The sequence below is a fragment of the Chinchilla lanigera genome, unplaced genomic scaffold (genome assembly GCF_000276665.1).
Source record: "Chinchilla lanigera isolate Chin_1 unplaced genomic scaffold, ChiLan1.0 scaffold00113, whole genome shotgun sequence".
Classification (NCBI taxonomy): domain Eukaryota; kingdom Metazoa; phylum Chordata; class Mammalia; order Rodentia; family Chinchillidae; genus Chinchilla; species Chinchilla lanigera.
The window spans coordinates 4,290,269-4,315,659 of record NW_004955514.1 but is presented as its reverse complement, the minus strand read 5'-3'; the positions used below and the strand labels follow the sequence as shown (position 1 = coordinate 4,315,659).

Below are 25,391 nucleotides of genomic sequence, written 5' to 3'. Positions count from 1 at the left end.
AAAGCCTTGGAAAGAGTGATAACAGTGCTAACAATATTGATGAGCACTCATGTATCGAGTGGCTACCATGTGCTAGACCCTGGAGGTATTAAACAGGTCATTACGTTAACCTTACCACAAGCCAGGGAGGCAGATGCCGTCACTATTACTGGAGGAAACTGAGGCGCAGAGGGGAGGACTTGCCTGGAGTCAGAAAGCTGCAGATGGAGAAAAAGAAAAAAAAAGAAAGCTGCAGATGGGTGCTGAGGGAGAGGCTCGGTGTGAATAAATGAGGACACAGAGCGTGCACATCAGGAGAACAGGGTTACGGTGCCGATGCACCTACTGTCTGAGCGAATCTGCCGGGATCTGAGCAACCGGAAGCCAGGGAGAGGCCCGGGCAGCCTTAGTACCGGGACTGCTGGAGTTGGAAAGAGCAGCAGGTCCTCCCCGGTGCACTCTCGGCGTTACTGGAGGAGGAAGGAGACCTCCAGAGGCAAGGGAGGGGAAGGATGCTGTGGAGAAAGGGATGCAGAAGCACAGGCTCACGCTCCGCACCCTGGGCTGTAAACCAGAAAGAAGAGAACCACTGGGGGTGCACCTAAGAGGAAGCCAGACTCCACGTGGGCGGGCCTGGCCCTGTAGGCAGGTGCCAGTGCTTGAACCCACAAACAACTCTGGAATTCAAAGAATAGAGCTGCTCTCCTTACCCTCAGTGTCACGCCCTGCAGAGGTCCCCAGGCACGCGTCACATGCTGCTTTCCATGGGCCAGAGCTGGTCTCCGTGGGGACAGGAACCCTGAGTGTTCTCTCAAAGGCTCCGTGCTCTCCAGGAGGACCGGATACTTCAGTCCTCAGAGCCCCTGCAGCTGGCCAGCAGAAAGGTCCCAGGGGTCTCGGGGCAGCCTGCTGCCATAGAGCCACCCACTGTTGCTCCCCAATCAGGACAGCTGTGTGGCCCTCCCTTCCTGATGGATGCAGAGATAGAGAAGGCTGGGCGGTGATATCAGGCCCTGCAGCACGGGGATGGAGTTGACAACACATCTTAGGCTCTCCAGCATCCGCACCTCTGGCAGGGCCCTTCGTGATCCCCCAGTGTTGAGACAGGAAGCCGGAAGTGTCCTTCGTACCCACCCTGGCTCTGTATGCCTGTGCTCTGGTTCTTTCTACAAGGAACACCCCTTTTGTTTTTTCTGTTTTCTTGACTGCTATGAAAATGGGGACCAGGGGCCTTGCACACAGTAGGCACCTAATATATACTGATGAATAAATGAATGGGAAAGAAGTGAAGGATTCTTTAGCACTGTCACCCAAATGCAACCCATGTAGGCCATTGTCCCGATGTGTAATCAGAAGTCTTTCCCTGCTTCAAACAAGTAGGAAGGTGAGTAAAATATGTGGTGAATTTTTAAAGTTTAAAAAAAATTTTACAGTAAATGACACATTGCCATGAATCCCCCTAAAAATCCTGCCTCTTGCTGCAAACACCCTTATCGCATTGTTGCTGCCGTTTCCTGAAGCTGTTCTGGAAGTCCTCTTTCCTGAGTGTCTTTATGAGGTGTGATCAAAACTATGGTGAAAGCTGCTGGCCAGTGTTGAGAAAGACCGCCTTGTAAAACAACACTTGTCCTTATCCACCTTGTTCGCCAGATCTGGCACCATGTGACTTCTGGCTCTTCCCCAAAGTCAAGATGACAGTGAAAGGTACATGTTTTGAATTGATTCAGGACATCAAGACAGTCACAACAGCTCCACTGAAGATGCAAAACAGGACTGCAGAACTGCTGCAGACAGTGGAAGTATGGTGGGATAAGTGTGTTTGAAGCTGGGGGAGGATTCTGAGGAAGAGTCAAGGCAGTGTGTCTTTTACTGGGATAATTTCTTTGAACTTTAAACATTCATCATATTTTTTTTGGTCTTTTTGAGACAGGGTCTCACTATGCAGTTCAGGCTGGCCTTGAGCTCACTTTGTAGCACAGGCCAGTCTCGAACTTGCAACGATCCTCCTGCCTCAGCCTCCCTGTATATGAGGGGAAAGAGACACAGAGAGAAAGGAAGAGGAGGAGAGAGGGAGAGAGAGTTATTGTTGTTTAAACCTTTCACTTCCTAACCTCCCCTTTTTACCAATAGATGTTTATTCAGATTTTTAAAATGTGCCTCCTGGACCTTCTTCCTAAGAAGAAGTCAGATGATGAATTGCACCAAAAGATCCTTTCAAAGCAAGAACATGTAAGTCATTAACCTATTTTGCAGAGTAACCTAAAAAATAGTTCACTACACATAGAATACATATGATACAATGATATGAAAGTACTTTTGCTTTCAAGTACAAAAATAGTTTATTACAGTATGGATTTTTAACATGTAATAGTGTAAAAAAGCATACATACAAACATAAAGAAGAGCATGTAATATTAAAAATGTGCAAAAATATTCAAAGCAGACAAAAGAGACAAGTGTTTGTCATAGTCACTGTTGAAAGACAACCTCTATGAATGTTACTTCTGTACAAGTTTGGGGCATTTTTAAGGATAAACTATGTTTATTGATTATAACAGCTGCGACTACTTTGTATACTACTCTCCTTGGTCTTTTCTAGAAACTTATATTGTTTCATGTGCAGCCCAAACAGGGCTTGAAGTCAGCCGTGGTGCAGTGGGAATGCTGCCTTTGTCTTTTTTATTGGTGTGTGTTTGCAATACCTGATCACTGTTCACCCTGGGGAACTGGGACATCTACAGAGCACATCTTAATCATTTTTATCCTCACCTGTACTCCTGACTGTCCCCTGTCCCCCAATCTCCAGATCCACTGCCCGTCTCCACAAAACCTACTTCTTTTTTCTACCATCTCTATTTTATTTTGCTCTTTAAATTATTTAATCTTTGGGTTTTTCATATGAGAGAACCCATGCAATATTTAACCTTCTGTGTCTGATTTTTTTTTTTTTTTTTTTTTTTTTTGGTTTTTCTCCAGTACCAGAACCGAACTCACGACCTTGTGCTTGCCAGGCAGGCGCTTTGCCACTGAGCTAAATCCCCAGCCCCTGTGTCTGATTTATTTCTCTCAGCATTGTGGTCTTAAGAGCCATCCATTTTTCTACAAATGGCTCAGATTTATCATTCTTGATGACTGGAGAGTACTCTATTACATGTGTGTATATATGTACCACATCTTCTACATATATACAGGCTGCTTCTCAAAGTTATCTGTTATAAATTGGTTATAAGTCTGTTATAAATCTGCTGTAAACATGGGTATCCCTGTCTTTTACAAGATCTTAATGATAGACTGTGATCCGTGATAGCTGCCACCAACCTTGTCACCACTGTTATCACCACAGCCCTACCACCATAGTCACTATCAGCACCATCTGCATCATCTTTATTGTGCTATCACTGCTATCATCATGACCACCATCATCACTATCATTGTGTAGTTATCAGCCTTCTCGTTACCATCATCACTGGATCAGTCACTTTCCCAGTGCTGGGACAAAATACCAACCACCCACAACTTTGGGAGAGGTTATTTGGCTCATGGGTTCTGAGGGGTTAGTCCATAGTCAACTGATTCCAAAGCAGAAACAGTGAGGCAGAAGGGCCCAGCATAGAAAGCTTCTCAACTGAAAGCAGCCAGGAAACAGGGAAAACAGGAAGCCAGAAAGAGAAGGAGGAAGCTGGGGACTAGAACGCACCCTTCCAGGCCACGCCTCAGGACCCACCTCCAACCAGGCCCCAAGGCCTAGCAGCATAGTCAGCTATGGACTCACCAGTGGGTTAATCCACTAATGAATGAAGCACCCCCGTGACCAGTCACCTCCATAAGCCCCATCTCTGCTCACATGAGACTTTCAGGGACATTTTAGATCTAAAGCATAACAAGGACCGTAATCATCTTCATCACAACCTTCATCACCCTCACCAATCTCCTCAGCGCCACCACTGCTGTCATTTCCATTTGTCCTTGTCGGAGTCATTGCTACCCTCATCACCACCATCTGTACCGCCCCCATTACGGCTGCCATGCCTTCCCCATCATCACCGTCACCACCACCATCACCATCAGCCTTGTTCCCACCCCCGTGACAGTGGAGGCTGGGAGACGTTTCTTCACTAAAACCATGGGATTCCATGGGGAGAATCACTTTTCTACCTCAGGGAAGATGGGGGCACATCATCCTCTCCCTCATCAGCTCCATTGTCCTCTTCCTCCTCACCACAACCGCCATCATAACCATCAGGCAGTGTACACGGTGCCCATGTACGATTTAATTTTCATGGCATCCCTGTGAATGGCCATTATGATTTTTATTTAACAGCAAAAAAAAAAAACCGATGCTCAGTGGCTTTAACTGATTTTCCAAGGGTAAAAATAATGATAACGTTGATGATATTTACAGTAATGCTAGTGATAATGAAATAATGCTGCATGTTTTAATGCCAAGATTAGATGTGGAATCTGCAGACCTCAGATCAACTCCTCATTCCACCTCTACCACTACTGCCAGAGCTCTTTGACCTTGCAGATATTTGATATTTGATACTTGATATTGGGCTGTACTACCAAGCTTCATCCCCAGTCCTCTACCCCTTTTTTTAGATTTTGAGACAGGATCTCACAAAGTTGCCCAGGCTAAGCTCAACTTTGCAATCCTCCTATCTCAGCTTCCTGAGTAGCTGGGATCACAGATTTCCATGACCATACCTGCCAAGTGACTTGATTATAATAGTGGCTACTATTTCTGAGACATTCTAGCCAAGTGCTTTAAGTGTATAATTTCATTTAATGCCCTAAACATCCTTGGAACTTCTAGGAAAGGACAAGAAGTGATGCGAAATGTCAGCTGCTCTTAAAAAGGGGAGTAGCATGATGCAGAAGTAGCAGGATGTCTCTTCCTGCCTGAAAGTCTTAGAATACAATATGTGAAGTTGCCATTTATCTTGTTCCCATCTGGAAAAAGCCATTCTTTGCCTCTTGTAGAGATGTTGTGAGTACTGAAATCACATATGCCCTTGGTGTAGCTTATCAGTAGCAGTTCGTATCCATGTTATTTTCCTTAATGAAGCTGAGCCCACGCCTGCACAGGTCATGTGACAGTGACCACAGCTCTGGAGAAGAGATATCCATCTCCTACACTGCATGTTGGGTTTGAAGGACTACGTAGGGCTCTTGCATTTCTTCCTAAGTTCAGAGTCAGTTGAGAGACAGAGTTAATTAGACAGGTAGAGAAATGTAGCTTTCTCACTGATATTGGGAGCTTGGAGCATGTGGCTTAAGGCACAGTAATTATGGAGGCCTTTCTCATACCAGATTTCAGAACTAGCTCAGCTTCCTGCTTAATCACCTGTGAAACTGGGCCCCCCTCAGCCTTCTGCCCTTGGAAGCAGGGCTTTGTTACCCTGTTCACTCCGGGTTGGATCACACCAAAGCAGTGAGCTCCCTTAACTGGTGCATCTCAAAAACAAAGTGGAAGTTAAGTCGCTGTGCCCACTTCCTGTTCTTGAACCCACCCACAATGTGCACACATCATTTCCTGCCCTGAGGTGTAGCATGTAATCTTTCCTCACGAAACTAGGTGAGTAGGGAAGAAACTTTCCCTCCTAACCCCGTAGATGTCATGACGTTTTCTAGAGCTCTGCAATGATTGAAAGATGATTTTCCTGCTTTTTAAGTACCCCCTGGTCTTTTTGAGAAGGGAGTATAAAAGGAAATAATCCCTCAAGCTTCTGTGTTTAATGAGGAAAGTAAATTTGAATCAATCAAACCTCAAGCAGGGCAACACCCAGAGCATTTAATTATTGTTAAGAAAAGTTTGCCGATAATGTGGGGGAAATGAAAGCATTTGTTTTTCTAGAATTGAAAGTATGGTAGATTTTCTTTTTATTTGATTCCCCTCCCAGGATCTGGAGGAATTGGAGAAGGGACTTCAGGCCAAACTGTCGAACACAGAAATGCTGGGCACTGGCGACTCGGGGTACATCACCCTGGCAGACGTGGAGAAGAAGGAAAGAGAATACTCAGAGCAGCTCACGGACCACGTACGCAATGCCTCCTTTCTCCCCTGAGATAGCCGTGGCTTCTGGATCGGTGACATTGGTGAGATGAAAGAGACGGTGCTTAGGAGCAGGTTGAATGCTCGAATTCCCCATTGCATTCTGCCCTACAGGCAGGGATTCAGCTTCTGTAGGAGGTATAATTAGGGAGCAAAGATTTACAGACCAAGGGTTGTTTTTTTTTTTTTCATTTAAATTTTAGATTGATCTTGTTATCATTCAACGCAAAGATTGCTATGACCCTCAATGTCATTCTTGCCTTAGGGGGTGAAGTAGATGTGAGCTTCTCGCTTCTCAAACCCAAAGCACCATAAAAAGCATGTTTCAAATTCCAGAGAGGGCGGCTTCTTTGAGACCTCCTCTTCTGCGGGGAGCTCACTTTCCCCATCAAACACTGTGCATGAAATAGGCATTCCCTCGGCACACGCTCATTCGTTGTTTAGAGCTCGCTCTGTCCTGGGGGTGCCAGGTGAGACCCTTTGTGAGCAGGTGAGCACTCCTGGCTGCAGGTGCAGTGACAGAAGGACACATGAGAGGACCGAGCCACAGTGGAGGAAGACTACTTTGCTCCAAGGCTTAGGAGGTCCCCACTGAGGAGGGGTCCCTCAAGAGGCCAGGTCGGGAAGGGGGCAGTAGATGGGAGCCAGGGAGGGCAGCAGGCAGAGAGAGCGAGGGAAAGCCAGAGAGACCCAGTGAGAGTTCTGTTCTCACGCCAGCAGGTGGGAGTCACAGGTTTGAGGCAGGGGTGGCTCGGCCCAGCTTCCATGTTAGAGGGGCCCCTGGGCTCTGTGAGGAAGACCGTTCAGTGCTGCTGGGCAAACGCAGCAGGAACTTTAGGAAGGGAGCTGCAGGAGGGATGGAGAGGGAGGAACCGTCTACGATCTGACGTGGTGCTACGTCATGGGGCAGCAAGTAGGAGGAAGAGGACAGAGAGGGTCAGCGCGGCCGGCTCAGGATCCAGATGAGCAACCAGCTGCGAGGGAGAGGGGGGTCTGGCTGGGGTGGCTGGCGGGGAGAAGCCAGGGGGTGGAGGGTCTCCGCTGAGGCCCAGGGAACAGGACGCGGGGCCCAGGGATGTCCCTGGAACTGGCAGCCCGGAAGAGATGGCTCGGGGGCAGGGCTCAGCCCAGACTCCTGTGGCCCACGACCCACAGCGCTGTGGGGAACAGCAGGGAGCGGGCTCCTGCGTGTCCTAAGAGCCTGGAGTGCTGGTGGCCTCCCAGAATGGGCTCCACCCCAGAGCATGGCCCCAAATCTCGGATCCTGCCAGGAGCTAAGAGGAGAGTCGAGGAGGACGGAGACAAGGAAGCAGGAAGGAACCCCTTGGAGGGGCCAGGAGAAAGCCACATCCTCGGTACACAGGGAGTGGCGCCTTTAAGGAGAAGAAGGGTGGGCGGCCCGGCCCCATGGCGCTGGAAGGAGACAGAGCCGGTTGGTGCAGCTGTGGGCCTGAGTGTGCAGGGAGCTTGCGTTCTCTTGCACACATTGTAAATAGATCAACTGTTGGGGCGCAGGATGAGAGCAGGCAGAGAGCATGAGGGGGCCAGGGCCCTGTGGTCTCTCCTGGGGGGACCGAGTGAGGGGCCGGGCAGGGGCAGAGCTGGGTGTCCGGGGCTGTGGTGAGGTCCCCAAGGTAGGCACTGCCCATTCCCACAGGCACCACCGTGTCCTGGCAGGGTTGAAGGGATTCCTGCACTGTGACCTTTGGTCACAGAAACAAGGCTAGCATGACTTTCTGGTGCCACCAGCTCCTGACCCTTGCCATGCCGGTGTCGGTCAGTGTTGGTTCCTGAGAGCCCGTGCGGAGAGGGAGGAGATCCGGGCATGGAGGTGGGTGCACCTGAGGCAAATCCTGTGTCCCTGTCACCTTTCCATCGCTGAGACCGAACACTGCGCACCCACAGCCTGTGGGAGAAGAGGCTTATTCTGGTGCGGAGTTACAGTCCCTGGTCGGCCGGCTCCGAGGCAGGACAGCCGGGTGCAGGGGCCTGGCGGAGGGGAGCTGCTCAGGGCAGAGGGGACAGGAAGCAGAGAAAGCAGGGAGCAGCCGGGAGGGAGAAGAACCCTTCCTGGGGCCGCCTCTTCCACCAGGCCCCGCCCCAGCACTCAGCCACTGAACTCAGCAGTGGCTTCAGCCCCCTGAGTACAGGCCCTGTGGTCCAGCCACGCTCCAGGAGCCCCGCCTCTGAGCGCTTGGGGCTGCTTCCGCTTCTAAGCACACAGCCTGCCTCTTGCTGTCCCCAGCTGTGCCCTATGCTGAGGAGCTTAGCTGAGCCCTCTCTGGGCCTGCCCAGGCACATTCATCCGGGTGCAAGCCTTTGGGCACAGCCTGGCGCCTCCATGCCTTAGGAACAGGTGCTAACCTTCCTGGCCTCATTGTTCCCTCGATGCCCAGAGGCCGCCATGTTGCAAATTAAAACCCCTGACAGTGCAAACCTCCGGTGACCTCCAGAGGAAGGCGAGCGTCTGAAAGGCCAAGTGCTTCCCCACTTGGCATCATCTCTGCCATATTCCTCTGCACTGTCGAGACAATAGTGACTTTCCAATAGACAGTGATGCTTCCATGTCCAGGCCTGATTTAACCCTCTTTAAAGACCCCAAAGCTTCCAGCACACCGTCCCCTCCATGTGCCCCCAGGTAGTAATCAAGGTCTGTTTCAGAGTCCTCAAGCCAGGGTGAGCTCATAGATTTCCTTCAGGAGCGGCAGGGCACTGCTGCTTGCTGAAAAGCCATCTCCAAACTAACTGCTGCCTACGGTGGCCGGGCAGCACCTCTCCGTAGAGTGCGACCGTTGCCAAAATAAACTCACCGAGACTGCAGGATGCTTCGGAATCTCTGTTTGTGATCAGGAAGAAACTGCGATTCCCAACCGCAAGCCGTAGAGCTTTCTTAAATAAATTCTCCCCCCTGACTCTTGCCTCTCGTGTTCATTTCACAGATGGAAGCTTTCTGGAAACAGATGGAAAACATCCAGAACTTTCTTGTGGACCAATTTAAGTGCTCCAGCGCCAAGGCACGGCAGCTCATGATGACTCTGACGGAAAGAATGCTTGTGGCTGAAGGGCTCTTGCGCCAGTCTCAGGACCTGCAGACGCTGGTAATGCTGGAGGGGTGGGGAGGGAGGAGAAGACACTGGGCTAGAGGCGGGGAAGGCTGAGACCTGAAGCATCTTGGAGGTCATTAAGTCACACACCTTCCCCTGGTGGATGGGTAGTGAATCCACCCACCCACCTACCCACCATCCGTCCACCACCCATGCATCACTTACCCACCCACCCATCTATTCAGCCACCAACCCACCGATCCACCCACTAATCTACCCACCCGCCCACCACTGTTAGTGGAGATGCTGGCCAGCTGAGTGTTCCTGCAGCATGGCGCATGGGGTCTCAAGCCTGGCAGCATCTGGGAAGCTTAGAGAGGTCCTGAGCTTGGATCCTGGGTGAGTCCCCACCTAGTGCTCAGGCTTCATCTGGCTGGGGTGCCACCTGAACCCTGGGGTTTCTCGAGCTCTCAGATGATGATGCTGGGCAGCAGGGTGATGGCCCCTGGTGTAGACAGAGCGTCTGTGTCATCCGTGCCCGTCCCCAGACCACACCCCTTTGGGATTTGGAGTGGAGGCCCTGGCGTGAGGATTCTGGTGAGCAGCAAGGGAGGCCAGCCGCTAGTGCAGCAGAATCCAGAAGCTGGGCTCAGCCGCTGGGGCTGTGTGATGCTAAACACATCACGAATCTCCCTGAGGTGCCAGCAGCTTATTTATAAAATCACGGTTGGGGCTGGGGATTTAGCTCAGCGGCAAAAGCGCCTGCCTGGCAAGTGCAAGGTCGTGAGTTCGGTTCCCGGTACTGGAGAAAAACCAAAAAAAAAAAAACAAAACAAAAACAAAAAAATCATGGTGCTGTGGTTTGCCACAGGCAGGGCCCAAGGGGCTCCGGAGACCCTTGTCACCATCAGGGGTCCTGTGTGTGAAAGGCCTGTGCAGCGTCCCCTCCCATGGCACTCTGCACCCATGCAGCACTCAGAACCTCGGTGGTGTCCACCCTCAGCACAGAGATTCAAATCCTCTGACCTGCAGAGGAGCCAGGCCCACCGCTCCCTGTGCCGGACCCCTGACCCAGGACACCACCGCAGCAGGTGTGGCCTGCGGCTGGACGGCAGCATCCTCATCACCTGGGGTCTGGTTAGAAATGCGGTCATGCCTGCCGTCCTTCCGTTCGGGACTGCCAAATACACAGTGGCATGGGCTCTTTACATAGCGTTTGTGTGTTTGTTTGTTTGTGGTACTGAGGATTGAACCCAGGGCCTTCGTACTGAGCTGCCCTCCCTGCCCTGTTTATTTTTTATTTTGAGATAGGGTCTCAGTAAGTCACTAAGTTGCTCAGGCTGGGCTCGAACTTACGAGTGCCCTGAACACAAAGGGCATGGATGGAGCGCACCTGTCTCTGGCTAGCACTGCAGACACCTGCTGTGGCTACTGTACCTGAGTCTCCCGTGTCACCTCTGGGTGTTGGCCTCCAAGTGTGGCAGCCCTGCCCCTGGCATGCAGCCCTCAGACGGTGCTCCGGGACCCTGCCACACTCCAGCATTGGTACCCCCACCATGCCCCCGCGCCCCTCTGTCCGCCCGGTCGCCCAGCCTTGTGGCCCTGCGCGGGTCTCAGCATCCTGCCCGACAGCCTTCCCCACCTGCGCGCCGCGGTCCTCTTGCGCCCTCTAGCGGCCGCTCCGGGAGCAACGCCAACTCTGCGCACTCAGTATGCGAGGGGATTTATTAGCGAGTCTCACAGGTAGGAGAGTCCACGGCGGCCATCCGCGTGCTAGAGAGCCACTGGCTGCTCGGTGGCAGAAAAGAGGGCTCAAAGAGGCAGCGCCAGCCCGAGGCTGCAGGCTGCAAGCTCCCTGGTGTGAGTCTGCCTTGCAAGGCTGGAGAAGCTGGAGTCTGGTGTCCACAGGCTGCAAAAGACACCCGGGCTCCAGCAGAGTGGAGCTCTTCAAAGGCAGGCCGCCTTCCTCCTTCTTCCTTTTCTTTCCACCTGCAAGCCCATTGGATGGAGCCAACCACAACAGGGCGGGCCTTCCCCGTCCATTTCCTGGCCCACATACCAATCATCTCACACTCAAAAGCATGCTCTACTAATCTGGCGGCCTCTCTTAACCCAGTGACGTTCACATCCCGATTAACTGTCCCAGCTCTGGGCTGGCCCTGGCCCGTGCCCCTGGCCTAGCTCCTCAGAGTGGGAAGCACAGGGGCCCTGGAGCACAGAGGATGGCCGGGGAGGGGAGGCGGGGAAAGACCGCTGCGCCCGTGACCGGAGGGGACTGAGCCAGGCAGCCTGCGAGGAGGCAGCCAGGTGTCCTGGGCACAGCGTCGGCACGTGCCACAGCCCCGCACAGCTGAGAGCCGGCATGGCCAACGGCCCAGAGCAGGCAGGGGGAGGTACAGGGATCAGAGGGCCTTGCATGCCACAGCCAGGAGTTTGCACTGGACGTGGAGGATGTGGGGCTGGGGGTGACAGAGCCTCCTCAGCGTCTCTCAGAGACCCCTGTGTGCTGTGGGCGCGGAGCACAGAGGTGGGAGCGAGGGTGGGGAGAGCAGGAAGTGCCTGAAACCCGGATGTCACTCCTCCTTCACGTCTCACCTCTGGAACACTGAAGCCCCAGGACTCAGCCTCCCTGAGCCTCCAGGGCCAAGAATTGTGCTGCTTTCACTGCTGTCCTTGCATCTCCTCCCCAAGGCCAGAGGACACAGCCTGGCCTGCAGGGGCGGGAGGACCTTGAGGAAGAACGTTTTCCTCTATCGTTGTGCTTCTGCCCAAAAGGTGACCCCAGGGGATGCCCGCAGGACCTCACACCTTGACGTGGGCGTGTGTCTCCCTGCAGGATACCCTGCAGAGGACACTGGGCAGGGTGCACATGGCCAAGCTGGTCGAGTCCCTGCGGATGCAGATCCAGGAGGAGACCAAGTGCCACCTGGCCGCCATGTCCCGTAGCCTGGACCTGCTCACCGTACAGGGCATGCTGTCTGGGCAGCAGAAGGAGGACCTGCTGGCCCAGCAGCACAAGGCCTTCTGGGAGGAGGCAGAGCACTTTAGCCGGGGTGAGTGAGGAGCAGGTGTGGAGGACACGGGGCAGTGTGGCCCATGCCACATGAGCACGGGCTGCGATACCCAGCCACCTGCCTTCTCTGAGCCTGGCGCCCTGCTGCAGAGCAGAGCTGGGGCCAGGGCCACCCCCTGGAACTCAGAGGGCAGAAGAGGGTGGAGGATCCTAGTCAGATACAGACGCAGCGGTGCCCAGGAGTGAGCAAGAGAAGTGAGGTCCTGCCAGCTGCCGGGAGCAAGGGGGCTGGGGCGGCATGGAGAGAAGGCTGCACCGTGTGGCTGAGCTGCAGGTGCCTGAACCCCACTCCTGTCCCCAGGGCCAGCCTTGGAAGTGGGAGGGGCAGGGCTCAAGCCTTAGGGACCACTGAGGCCTTCGTGGAGGTTGCAGTTAGTGGAACCCACTAGAGGAAACCCAGATCTGTGCCCTGTGGGATTTGGGCTGCCCCTGCTGTGCTCCGTTTCCTCCCCCCTTAGTAGGGCACAGCAGTGACCCCGCTGCCAGTCCTGCTGGGAAAGTCACCTCCTGCCCTGTGGCCCTTTCACTCCTAGAGTTTGTGCAGCACAGCAAGGATCTGATGCAGTCATCTCTGGCTCGCCAGGCGGAGGGGACGGCCAAGCTCTCCCTAGCCCACGAGGAGGAACGGAGGAGCTTGCTGGCTGGTTCCCCGCTGACCTCGGACCCGGAGGAGTTCCTCAAGGTGAACATGCAGGTTGGGCTGGGTGGGGGCTGAGGGCCCCGTCGCCCAGCACGGCAGGCCTTGGCATCCTCAGACACAGGGTCAGCTCACGGTGGAGAATCCACAGACAGCGTTGCAGAGCACTGGGGTCTTGATTACTGATATGATCGGGCCGAGACCCACACAAAACCAGACCAGACCTTCTGACGCGAGAGGAGTCTTTATTGGGGGGAGCGACACGGCGGGATGCCCAGCAGACTAGGACAGCCCTGAGCTGAGCAAAGCGTGGGGTTTTTAAAGTTAACTTTTCGGGGAGGGTGTTTGTGGGCCAGAACATTTTCCGGGAGGGGGTGTTGGTGGGCCAGAACAGCCCGAGCAGAGGGTGTCTGCGGGTCAGAACAGCCCAAGCAGGGCGTGTCGTCTGTCAGAGTTGACCGTCTGGTTCTGCCAAGGCAGATGAGGGCAAGGTTGGCTTTTGTTGAGGGGAACTAGAGGGGAACAGGTGAAGAGCAAGGAGTTTTTATTAACTCCTTAAAGAGCTTAAATCTCCCATGGAGGGGGGTTGCCTTGTGACTTCTCTCGCAGTTACTTTTCTCACACTGCTGGGACAAAATAGCCGACATACAAAGTTAAAGGAGGAGAGGCCTATTTAGTTCACAGTTTGTGGAGGTTTCAGTCTGTAATCAGCTGGTTCCAAGGCAAGGCCGCATGGCTGAAGGGCAACAGTTCAAGGTGGCAGAAGACAGCAAAAGCAACCAGAGCAAAAGCGGGGAAGAGCTACCCTCTTTTCCTCCCTTATAATGTAAGCTGGCCACCCGCCCTGCGGTGGGTGCAGCACTCAGACCATCTCAGTGCCCTCCTCTGGCACAGGCTCAGGATGTTTACAAAGTGAAGACCCTGGCCCCCTGCTAGTCACTTAGTTAAACTTCTAAACTTCTCAGGTTGACACAGTGAATCAACCATTACAATATCCTACAGCATAAACGGCCGCCCTAGGGGCATGTCCTCTGCATCCTAGGATGTAGAACTGTGGAGTTACTTAGTTAAAATTCTCAAGTCAGCACAATGTACCAACCGTTACAGATGGGCTGCAGGACAGTAGCCCTGTGCAGGGGCACTCAGGGATGTTTTCTGGGCCAGAGCTGGTCCTCTCGTATGAGGCCAGCTCGTCAGCCCTTGGGAAGGAGGCAGTCCTCAGCTTGATACATGGAGCTGAGCCAGCAGGGCTGGGGAGTAGCCACGCTAGAAGATGTTCTTGATCTTGTCCTGGAAGGGGACAGGAAACCCACTGGAGGACAGGAAGTGAGAGGATAAAGGGGTCAGCTAGTGCCAGCATAGGTTGTACCTACCGCAGTTGGCCAGTTCTTGGAGAGGAGAAGAGCTCCATTGTCTGTCTGTATTTTCTGGGGAACTAGGAGGAGCTGCCAGTCCCCAGCTGTCTCATGCAGGGTAGGCACCGGGCACGGCTCAGACACGTTGCTAACAACACGGGGAAAGTTTAAATTTTAAAATTCTTTACAGTAAAAGTTACATTGCCGTTAAGCCTCCTCAGAAAACGCCCCCTTGCTTGGGACGTGCTTATCCTGTCACTTTTTGCAGCTTTCTGAAGCAGCTCTGGAGCTCTCTTTCGTGAGAGTCTTTACGGGGTGTAATCAGAAGCACAGTAAGAGCTGCTGCTCGTGTCATCTCATAGAAAGTCGGCTCATACAGACGAGACGCTGTGTCCTCATCCGCTTTGTCCACCATGTCTGGCCCCATGTGACTTCTGGCTCTTCCCCAAGTCAAAATGATCATGAAATGTGAATGTTTCGAATCGATTCAGGACATCACGGCAGCCACAACAGTGTAACTAAGACACAGAAGAGGTTTCCATAGCTGCTTCAGAAAGTGGCAGGAACGACAGGATGAGTGTGTTCCAAGCAAGGGGGAGGATCCCGAGGGGTATGCGTGGCAAGGGTCTTTTCTGTAATGTGCTTTTAATTGAAACATTCCCCGTATTTTTTAGTCATACCGCATATTTCCCCACACCCCATCCTGGCCCTTGGCTTCCTCATCTGTGAAATGGGAATAGTGTTATCTGTGTCACAGGGCTGTTAGGGTGCTGGGACCCAAAGTGGGCAGCTCTGGCCTCGTGAGACTCCTCTGGCCCCTGGTGACCCTTTGGGACGGCTCCTCCCAGCTGTGCCCAGTTCTGGCCGGATAGTGTGGGAGCGTGGCATGGGGGGGTGTGGGTGGCAGCACCCCAGGGGGAGGCCACAGGAGGTCTCCAGGACTGAGCAGAGGCTGAGGCCCACCCCAGCTGCCCATGGCCAGCCAGAGCCCTCCGGGACTGAGCTGCTGTGGAGCGTGGGTGCCGGGAGGGTGCATCTGTGTGGGAGAAGCCCCTGCTGCAGGACGAGGAGGATGGGGTGGGTGGCTCTTTGCTCCACTGTCCTCTCAACGTCCTTCAGCTAAGCCTGAGCCCTGAGAGTGGGGAGGGTCACTGACGTCCTTGTGTCCCGGGACCCAGCACAGGCCCAGCACGCAGCTGCTGTGCAGGCGACTGGAGTGAAGCAGGAGGGGGTGAAGGAATGCATGGGTGGGACAAAGAAATGGATGGATGGATGGACAGATGGATGGGGGACAGATGGACAGACGGATGGATGGACAGACGGGTGGATGGACAGACGGATGGATGGGCAAACACATGAAGCAGTGAGTGGAGGGCACCAAACTCCAGCGCCCTTCCTTCTGCACTGGTCCCTGCCCCTCCCCCACCCCCTCCACTGCACACCACCCTCAGAGGCCGAAGTCTTCTTGGTGCTGGTTACACTGTTCCTTGGGCCTGGGTCCCCCCACAGGGCCCCTGCATCCTCAGAGACTCAGCCCGATGCCCCCACTGCATCTCCTCTGCTGACCTCTCCTGTGCAGGTCCCCCCTCCTCCCCTTGCCCACCGCGCCCCCTGACTGTGCTGGGGTTTCTGGGCCGTCTCCCCACCTCTCCCTGCCCACCCTGAACTGTGATGGTCACCCTGCTGGGCTCCCCGGGTCCTCGCTGTGTGTGGGTGGGATCCCCAGCAGAGTTGTCAGAGAGTGATGCCTGGGGCTGGAGACCAGGACAAGGTGACGGGGTGACCTGGCGGTGCCTTCTCACACTGGGCATAAGGGAAGCGTGACCCATGCTTCTCCCAGGAAGAAACTCTCGTCCACAGTTTGCAAGCCACAGAAGCCATGTGACAGTCCCATGCCTCAGTTTCCCAGAGTCTAAATCACGGCACCCATCCCTCCCACCTGAGCAGCCAGGGCAGGCTGGGGAGAATTCCTGGAGAAAGCGAAGCCTGCGTTTTTGTACCAGATTCAGCTCCTGTTTGAACCACAGGCTCTCCACGAGGTCCTGGAGCGGCAGCAGCTGACGCAGAGTGACCTGGAGGAGGAGGAGGAGGTCAGAGCCACTGAGGCCGCAGCTGCACTGTGCCAGGTAGGCGGGCCCGGCCGGGATGGCAGAGTCCCCGGGCTGCACACGTGTGACAGCCTCAGTACACTGGGTGGGGACCCCAGCAGGCTCGGGTCCATCTGCACTCAGGCCGGATGACCAGGCAGGCCACCCCGCCCCAAGCTGGGCCCTCCCCCCGCATGCAGGAAGCGGGACGTCGGCCCCCCATGTGATCAGGGGAAAGCACACAAGATCACCAAGTGGCAAGGGCCAGCGGGCAGAGGCAACATGCAGAACCGTGGGCACCAGCGGGGAGGATGTGACAAGGGCCTATGGGGACAGCACCTTGAAGGAGGGTCCAAGTGCCTGGCCCAGCGTCCTGGCTCTGCCCCTGCCTGGCTGCGTGGCCATGAGGCCACTTCCAGCCTCTAGCTCTCAGCGTCCCCGGCTGTGCACTGGGGACAGTAGCAGTCCTTCCCGGCAGTGTCGTGAGGACTGGGCCCCTGGGAGGCCCGTGGTGGCAGCTGGCACTCGGAACATCCTGGGCCTCAGTGGCTCCTGTGGGCATATCCCTGGTACGGACCCAGAAAGGAGGGCAAGGGTGCCTGGAGGGAAGACAAGGCCAAGGACAGCTGCCTGCTAGAAGGGACGGGGGGGGGGCCCACTGCAGGCAGGAGGAGGAAACCGCCCTCACCAGGGTCACCAGCAGGAGCTGCCCTAATGAACCGCCTCCAATGGGCAGAGCAGCGGGTGCTCACTGTCCCACAAATCTGGGTGGGGCGAGGGCCCTAGAAGACAGCAGGTGTGTCCCAGGACTGCGTGTGCACTTGTGTCCGTGTGTGCACATTGGTGTCTATGTGTGTGGCGTGTTTGTGCGTGTGTGGCCATGTGCAGGCCTCCCTGGGTCCCCTGGGTGTGCACAGCAGAGGTGGAGGGAAGCCCGGCTGGCGCAGGGTGGCACGCTAAGACGCAGTGGGCGTCTCACCGCAGGAGCTGTACCGCAGCACCATGGACACCTTCCAGCGCCTCGTGGACACCCTGTTCCTGCACACGCTCCCGGGTGTCAGCGGCCTCCCCAGGACGGAGTGCAAGGCCCTGCGGCAGGAGGTGCAGGAGGATGCGGCTCGGCAGCTGGGGCACTCGGACCGCTTCCGGAGACGGCAGTGGGGCCTCCTGCAGGAGCTGCTGGAGCAGGACAGGCAGGTGGGCACCTCGGGCCGGGGCTGGGCTGCGCGTTTGACCCTTATGAGGATAACAAGGGTTTTCTCCTGCATGGCATCCCCAGTTCCCCTGAGAAGCACCTTACAAAGGTATTTGATGTGCTGGGTGCCATTGCAGAGGCTAGGGATGTGGATGACAAAAGAATCTAGTGAGATCAGAATAAAAAAAGACGAGTTTATTCAGATCAGAGCGCACTGTCAAGAGGGACAGCAGGTGAGTGTCCGAGAGGAGTGGCACAGTCCTGGGGAGACATCAGGATCTTAGTGAGGCTTTGAGGATGAGGGATACGGCCGCCTGGCTCGTGCTGATGCTCTGGGAACACCTGCACTGTATCTAAAGTTGGACGGTAAAGTTGTAGGCCGCAAGGCCATTTACAACGCAGAGGAGTTGTAAATGGTCTCAGAGAAGCCCTTTAGCTTTAGATAAGGATTCCAGTGTTCATGAATTCAGAGAGAAGATCAGGCAAGGCTCACTGCGAGGAAGGCGACCTCACAATCACTGCACCTGTGCAGTGTCTCGTGACCGCTCGGCTTGTGTGGAGAGATCGCGAGGCTGAGTGTCAGCCCTCTGTCAGCACAGTATGATCACCGCCCACCGCCCGCCCTGGAGGAAGGAGAGAGCAGAAGCCTGTGCTCCGTGACAGGGGCGTCCGCAGCTGACCCGTGAATCCGACCCTGAGAAAGCACAGTAGCATGTGTTTTGGAAGTGAAGGAAAAAAGGCTCCATGAGCACCCTCAGGGAGGGAGAAAGGTGTTCTCTGGGGGCAGGGGGCTGCACACTTGGAAAACCTAGACCTGAGGCTCAGTCAGCATGGTGGCTCTGGAGGTATCCTCTGCTTGACCCCAGGCCCTGAGCACAGGTGATCCCCCGCCCCGGAACCAAGGGGACTTTGCCGTGTGATGAAGTTAAGGATCCTGAGATAGCGAGGTAGTGCTGGGTTGTCCAGGGGGCTATTGTCCTCCCAAGGGTCCTGCAGGGTCAGAGGGTAACCTCTGGCCAGGAGCCTGGGGACACTGGCAGCATCTAGAAGCTGACAAAGACAAGGGACAGACTCTCCCCCAGGGTCTCCAGAAGGAACCAGCCCTGCAGTGCCCATGAGGAGTCATGTCAGACCAACCTCCAGGACCACGAGGAAATAAACTTGCATCTTCTTAAGCCATAGGGTTTGGGGCAATGAGTTACAGCAGCAGTAAGGAACTAATAGAATAAAACATTAAAACCTGTTAAATAAAAGAAGCAGTCTCCAGGGCCAGGATATAGCTCAGCAGTACAGTGCCTGCCTGGCAATCTTGAGGTCCTGAGTTCGATTTCTGGTATCCCCACTCCCCCAGAAAAGAAGAAGCAATTTCCAAGTGAGACAGACACGTGAAGACCCTGCTCCCTTGCTTTCTGCACCCTAGAGGCCGAAACTAACGTGCTTAATACCCAGTGTCCTTTGCAGTTAGCAGCAGCCAGGTGACACGGTTCCAACCTGTGAGCCAAGGTGTGGTCACTGACTCTGTCCCGAGGCCACAGCTACATCTTGCTAGCAGCACTGCCCTTCTCCCACACTCCCCTCTTCCTGCCTAGAGTGTGCGCACCAGCCTTGCCTGACTCAGACACAATAACGGTCGGCCAGAGCACACGGGACAGTCTGCGTCCTGGAGGAGCAGGATGGAGCCTCAGCACCTGCCCGGGCCCACCTATTCCTAGGTGCTTGTTGTAAGAACAACTTCTGCTTCTGTCTTTTTTTTTTTTTTTTTTTTTGTCTTTGCAGTGCTGGGGCTGGAACCCAAGGCCCTCTGCACCCTGGGCAAGTGTTATGCCACTGAGCTACACCTCACACTCTCCTTCCACAGGTTTTCAGTTGGTTATAAAAAGTAAGCTGCAGCAATTGAGGCCTGGAACAGATGTTCATTGGCACAGCCCATTAGAGTTGTAAAAGGACAGGCACCTGCCCAGGAACCTGCCAGTCTGAACCCTGCCGTAGCTACCTTGCCCACCTCCTCCTTGAGGACAGCAGCTCTGAATTTCCTGTTCACAAACCCTCATTCAGAGCTCAGGGGCTGGGATGTAGTAAGTGTTCAGGAAAACTCTGGTACATTTCCAGCAATGACCATGCAGCTTTGGAAGTGATCACAAGGTCACCTGGACCTTGTTCTACCAAGGGATCTAAAGAAAGCTGAATTCATACCAAATCCTAGGTCCCAAAGCAATCAGTTTCCAGTCTGGGAAGTGGGGAACCTAGGCTTTCAAAAACTCACATGGCAGGAATGGTAGAGCACACCTGTAATCCCAGCACTTAGGAGGCTGATGCAGGAGGATCACCATGAGTTTCAGGTCAACCTGGGTTACATAAGCAAGTTCAAGGCCAGCCTGCACTACATAGCAAGACTCTGTCAAAGAAGAAAGAAAGAGAGAAAGAGAGAGAGAAGGAAGGAAGGGAATTCACCAAGTGCACGAATTGCAAATGGTTGTGCCAGCCTTTAGAGGACTCTGCGGTTTGCAGGGGTCCCTCCCCCAACCTTGGAGGCTCAGGACACACGGATCTGAGTTTGAACACACAGCAGGCTGCTGACACAGTCACTCAGCTGACTCCCTGCAACTGTGTTGTGTTCATGACTCGCTAGAAGTCTCGAACCCCAGCTTCTGCATAAAACCCAGAGATCAAAATGTCCAACAGGCGGCTATGCAGTAATGCACAAAGCCCATTAAATACTTAATGGTATTGACCCTAAAACAAATCCAGAACTTTACTTTTGATAAAATACCCACTGTCTTAGTTGTTTTTTTTTCTTCTCATTGCTGAAACAAAATACCCTACACCCAAAATTAAAAGGGAAAAGGTTTATATAGCTCACAGTTTGTAGAGGTTTCAGTCTGTACTCGGCTGCCTCCAAGGCAGAGGGGTGTGGCAGACAGATCGCAGAGGAGAGCAGTTCATCGTGGGCAGAAGGCAGCAAAGCAACGAGGGTTGACCACAGCTCTTTCTGTCCCATCTATCTCATCTCAGGGCAGGTAACACTCACACCCTTAATCCTAGTGCCCTTGATCCTAGCATTGCACCATGGATCAATTCCAGCATCTTACAGTCTAGCCCCAGGTGCCTCCGAAAAGCCCTATCTCATGAGGCCTTGCGGGGACATCTAGATACCAGCCGTAACACCCACAATTCATCTAAAACTCTCTGGATAAATTATTTAAATGGCAGATTATGCATAGTTCCTTTTTATGCTCTATGTATTTACTTGCTAATGAGTGTAATGTTGTGAATTTTTCTTGGCTCTGGGGAAGCTTCTCAAGGGGAGCTCTGCATTCAAGAAGCAAGTGGGGGAATTAATGACCTCATCAACTGATTAAATAAGTACAGCCCGAGGCTGCTTTCTGGAGATGCCTATGTCATAATTAATCTACTGATTCATTGCTTAATTGCCTTAAATTGTCAGAAGATATTTATAGACCCAGGTTCTCTCCAGCTTGCTGTATTTCCTTGTTGGCAAAAAAAAAAAAAAAAAGGAAAAGTGAACTTTCCATGGTTTAGATGAGTGTTAGTGATGAGAAGAAAAGCAAAACTCTCCATGGGCCTGAGAGGCAGCACCAGATCATCATATGTCTTTTCCATGTTGTAGTTTTAAAAGGCCTTGGAGACTTTAGAGCCTGTTTTTCCGGGAAGAGGCTATAAATTATACCCGGTGTGGAGGCAGCGCCAGTACAGGCGCTGGGCCGTGTCTGTCAGGGATGACCCCTTGGGGGGCCCTCTCTCCATCCCGAACCCCAACAGCCACACTGTCCTCCCTGACACCTGTGACCAGGTCAGGTGCAAGGCGGGAAGAACTTGCAGATGTGATGAAGCTTGGGAGCTTGACATGGGGGCTCCCCCGCTTAGCTGGCCACACCCCTGTAATCGTGAGGGTCCCTCTCCGTGGAAGAGGATGCCGGGGTCCAGTTAGTGCAGCATGAGAAGGGCTCGGTGCTGGGTGTGACAGTGGAGGAGGGGACTGTGGCCGAGCAGCGGGGGGGACCTGCAGGAGCTGGAGAAGACAAGGAGAGGGAGTCTGCTGAGACCCAGGAGGAGCGCAGGCTGCCCGCACCTCGGTGTGAGCCCTGGAAGACCCTGTCCAACTTCGAGCTCCAGAGGGGTGAGGCAATCAGTCCAGGTTGCTCTACTCCACCAGGTTTATGCTCGTTTGTTATAACAGCCACAGGGAGTGATACCCACCGCACATGAATGAGCGTAGCAAGTGTTCCCCAAGCTAGCAGCCTGAAGCAGCACACATCTGTCATCTCAGCTCCTGTGGGTGGGGAGCCCGGGCCCAGCTGAGCTGCTCCTCTCCTCGGGGTCTCCCCCAAGGCAGCAGCCGGACACTGGCGAGGGCTGGGGTCTCTCCCACAGGCTCTGTGGAGAAGAACATCATCCAAGCTCACTTGCATGGCTCCTAAGACAGTGCCCCACTCTCCCCTCCAGCTCACACTGTGTCCCTGAGCTCAGCTCTCTGTGTGCAGTGTCCACTAGATGTTCAGGGGCCTGGGATCGAGCACCTCCCAGACAGAGCCATCACCCTCCCCGACACCTGCTCAGTCCACAGCCCTCGCCAGCCTGCCCCGAGCTGGAGAAAAGCCTCTGGAGTTGTCCTTGGCTCCGCTTTCTTTCCCACCCTAAGTCTCGCTGGAGGGAAATCCCGCTGGCTGTAGCTCCAGCCTGAGCCAGGAGGGGGCACCACTTCACCTCCATCCCCCAGCCTGGCCCGAGCCACCCCACCTCCTGCCTGGGCTGCGGGGACAGCGGGCACTGGTCTCGCTTAATTCTCAACGTGCAGCCGTGGTGATACTGTGAAAACGTTCCCCACGCCAGTCATTTTTAAGATTCACATGAAAACATCTTAAGGTGCCTCAAATTGCGATGCATCCTCATGGAAACGCCAGTGCCTTTTCTCTTACTGATAACTAAAAACTGAGTGTCTTAACAATTGTCAGCACGGCAGATGTGGTGCTGGACAGTAAGTCACACCCAAACCCCCGACTGCTTCATTCCGCGTAGGTTAAACCCCGGTCCTGCCTGCACTCTGTGAGCCCCCTGTCAGGTCCTCACTGCGCTCGGGCCTCGTCTGCCCATTCCCCGGTGGCCTCTCCCTCTCCAGCCTGGGGGCCGCTCTGCCCGGCATCCCGCTTCCTGGCCCACGTCTCCCGGACTATGAGGCCGAGCTTGACCGTGCTTTTACACTGCGCGCCTCCCTCCCGCAGCACCCGGTTCGCCTCCCTTGTGGATTTCAGGGTCCACCCTATCTGAGTCCTCCCGGATTTTTTTTGGAGGGTCGCTGGTGAGCCTTGAGCACTCCATGGGTGTTGGTGCCCCTTCCTCCTCCCCACAGTGTCTGAGAGTTTGGAACAAGAAGCAAACGGTATGTGTCTTGGTCACTTTCCCGATGGCTGGGACACAACGCCCGACGCCCAAATTAAAGGACAGGTTTAGCCCATGTTTTAGAAGTTTTAGTCCTTGCAAGGTGGGGCAACATGGTGGAAGGGCGGGACGGAGGAGAGGGCTCAACTCCTGGTGGTCAGAAAGCAGGGCCCGAAGGGAGGAGATGAAGCCTCCCAAGCCCCGCCCCAGGGGCCGCCTCTTCCCGCAGGCCCCGCCCCAGGGACCGCCTCTTCCCACCAGGCCCTGTCCCCAATCGCTGTCCTCTTGCCTCTGAGTGCATGAAGTTTGAGCGGACACCTAGACATAAACCATGCTGCACTCCGAGGCCACAGAATGATCTGGTGGCAGTGACAGGGTCAACACCCCAGCCCTCTGAGAAACCTGCTGCTTCTGAACTTGGGCTCACAAGCCTGCGGCTTACCACACTTTGTTTATTTGTTTGTTTTGGTTGCAGTGGTCCTGGGGATTGAACCCAGGGCTTTTGCACTGAGCCTCATTCCCAGCCCTTTTTATCTCTTATTCTGAGATAAGGTCTCGATAAGTTGCCCAGGCTGGGCTCGAACTTGCAGTCCTCCTGCCTCAGCCTCCCAGAGTGCCAGGATTGTGAGTCTGCACCATCACACCCAGCTCTGTCTAATCATATTAAAGAGGTGGGTGTGTCCCCTGCAGGCACCGTCTCTTCCGGTGATTGTGACCTCCTTAGTTGTCCTTGAAATCTCTTGATACTTTTATCTTCATTATTAAAATGTACAGCAAAGGACTACATATCCTTTAGATACAATATTAATTCACTTTTTTTTTTTTTTTTTGCTATGTTTGAGGTTGAACCCAGGGCTTTGTACATGCTAGGCAAGCACTCTGATACTGAACCACATCCCAGCCTTTAATTCACCTTGAAAGAATCAAGACCGACCGGGTGCCCTAGCACATACCTGTAAGCACAGCATTCTGGGAGGCTGAGGCAGAAGGACTGCAAATTGGAGCCCGGTCTAGGCAACTTAGTTGCAACAGCAAGCAGAAACACTGAAAGAAGGCCAGGATTTCGCAGACAGGTTTATTTACATCAGTGGGCTTATATGGGACAAGCAAGCAGGAAGTACAGAGGCAGACTGGCTTGTCAGCTGGGGGTTGGTTTATACAACATGCATCATAGTGACCAGCTTTGCATCCCAGTGACCAGCCCTTCCTAAGAGACAGGAGAGCCAGATCTGGAACAGGAGCTGTTACCTCGGCAACTGAGAAATGTCACATTTGTTGCCGCTGCCCCTCTTTTCCTTTCCCCTGACTTTCTTAGTTTCCCCAGCAAATCTTTGTGATCTTTTGAGACAAAGCCCAACTGGAAGCAGTAACATTAGGGTTGTCAGTGATCCTAGGATGGGCCCTAGCCAAGCTCTCTGAGACTGTCTTACTACAGACTCTTTCCCTAAATTGTTTTTAGGAAGAGACATAATTTAGGCCTGTCCTGTAACGTCACTCTGGCAAGGGAGTGAGGGAGTTAATCTGATCTAGGAGTGTGCAATATGCCTTGGACACTCACCAAATCGTGGTCAAATGTTTGATTGTTGTATTTTCCTGGGGCAACCGTCCATAAAATTTAGGGCAAAAAAAACACCCTAGCAGGGGATGGGGAAGCAAGGACTGAGGTAAGCAGAATCCAGGTCAGTTATCAAAAACCACAGCTGGCAGGAGGGCATGGAAGCAAGGATTGGGATAAGCACTCTGGAAAGACACAAACATCAAGGGGAATGGGTATGGAGCCATCTTGTGAACTGTGTCCTCAGGCTTCAGCTGTGCGTGGACTGGTCAGTGTCCAGGGTGACTTTGAGTGCGTCATCTCTTCAGAGTGAACTCTCTGGTCCAGGTAAATTTTCCAGTGGACCTAAGGCTGGATTTCTGAAACTTGCAGAGGTAGTTAGTATGCACCTGGGTCATATGTGTGTGGGTTATAAGCTGCTTTTTAAAACTTTTTTAGAGCTTTGTGGCCTGTATGCTGTATGTTGTTCTTATTTAATCTAGTTTTTGAGTTACCTCTGTACAAATGCAGGCCCATTGTCACTGCCAGTGATGCCGGGTAGGCCATATCCAGGGATGATTTTTTGCAGCAGGCCGGTGACGCAGATGCTGAAGCCTGAGTTGCTGCAGGAATCTGGGTGCCAGCACTGCAGCGTGAGCTTGCAGAACATAGGGTGGCGCAGGTCTGGTGGCTGGGATTGATGCTGCAGTCAGTCTGATCCCCAGAGGCGGCTTAGGCCTCTGGACCAGATTATTTTGCATTGTTGGTGGCAGGTTTCCAAACGGCAGCAAGAAGCAGTTTGCTGTGCAGAGCATCCCTGAAGGAGAGCTTTGGCCAAAATAGTTCTGTCCAAGGTGACCACAGCATATCTAGCTGGTCGAACTCCATTCCTGACAGAGCTTCTTCCATCCATAAACGGTATACTCAGTGTCTGTCAGGGGTGTTATTTTTTTAAGTCTGGTCGGCCAGTACAGCATGTGGCACTGGGACAGTTAGGTCCTGGCTTAAGGTGAGCTTGTCAGCTTTTTTGATCAG

The 25,391-nt window shown here is 53.8% G+C and overlaps 1 protein-coding gene across 4 annotated transcripts in view; it reads left to right on the top strand.

Annotated features, from left to right (window-relative positions):
• Nucleotides 1-25,391, top strand: part of Evc (Ellis van Creveld protein) — a 51,295-nt gene that overhangs the window by 15,238 nt on the left and 10,666 nt on the right. For 3 of the 4 annotated variants that reach the window (XM_013506840.1, XM_013506839.1, XM_013506841.1), the window contains exons 6-12: nt 2,110-2,208; nt 5,883-6,020; nt 8,974-9,132; nt 11,915-12,131; nt 12,685-12,833; nt 16,171-16,269; nt 17,215-17,427. In XM_013506840.1, coding sequence (XP_013362294.1) covers nt 2,110-2,208; nt 5,883-6,020; nt 8,974-9,132; nt 11,915-12,131; nt 12,685-12,833; nt 16,171-16,269; nt 17,215-17,427 — 1,074 coding nt within the window. Of the gene's footprint in view, nt 1-2,109; nt 2,209-5,882; nt 6,021-8,973; nt 9,133-11,914; nt 12,132-12,684; nt 12,834-16,170; nt 16,270-17,214; nt 17,428-19,014; nt 19,138-25,391 lie in introns of all 4 variants that reach the window. The other variant, XR_001231780.1, reaches the window with a different exon arrangement.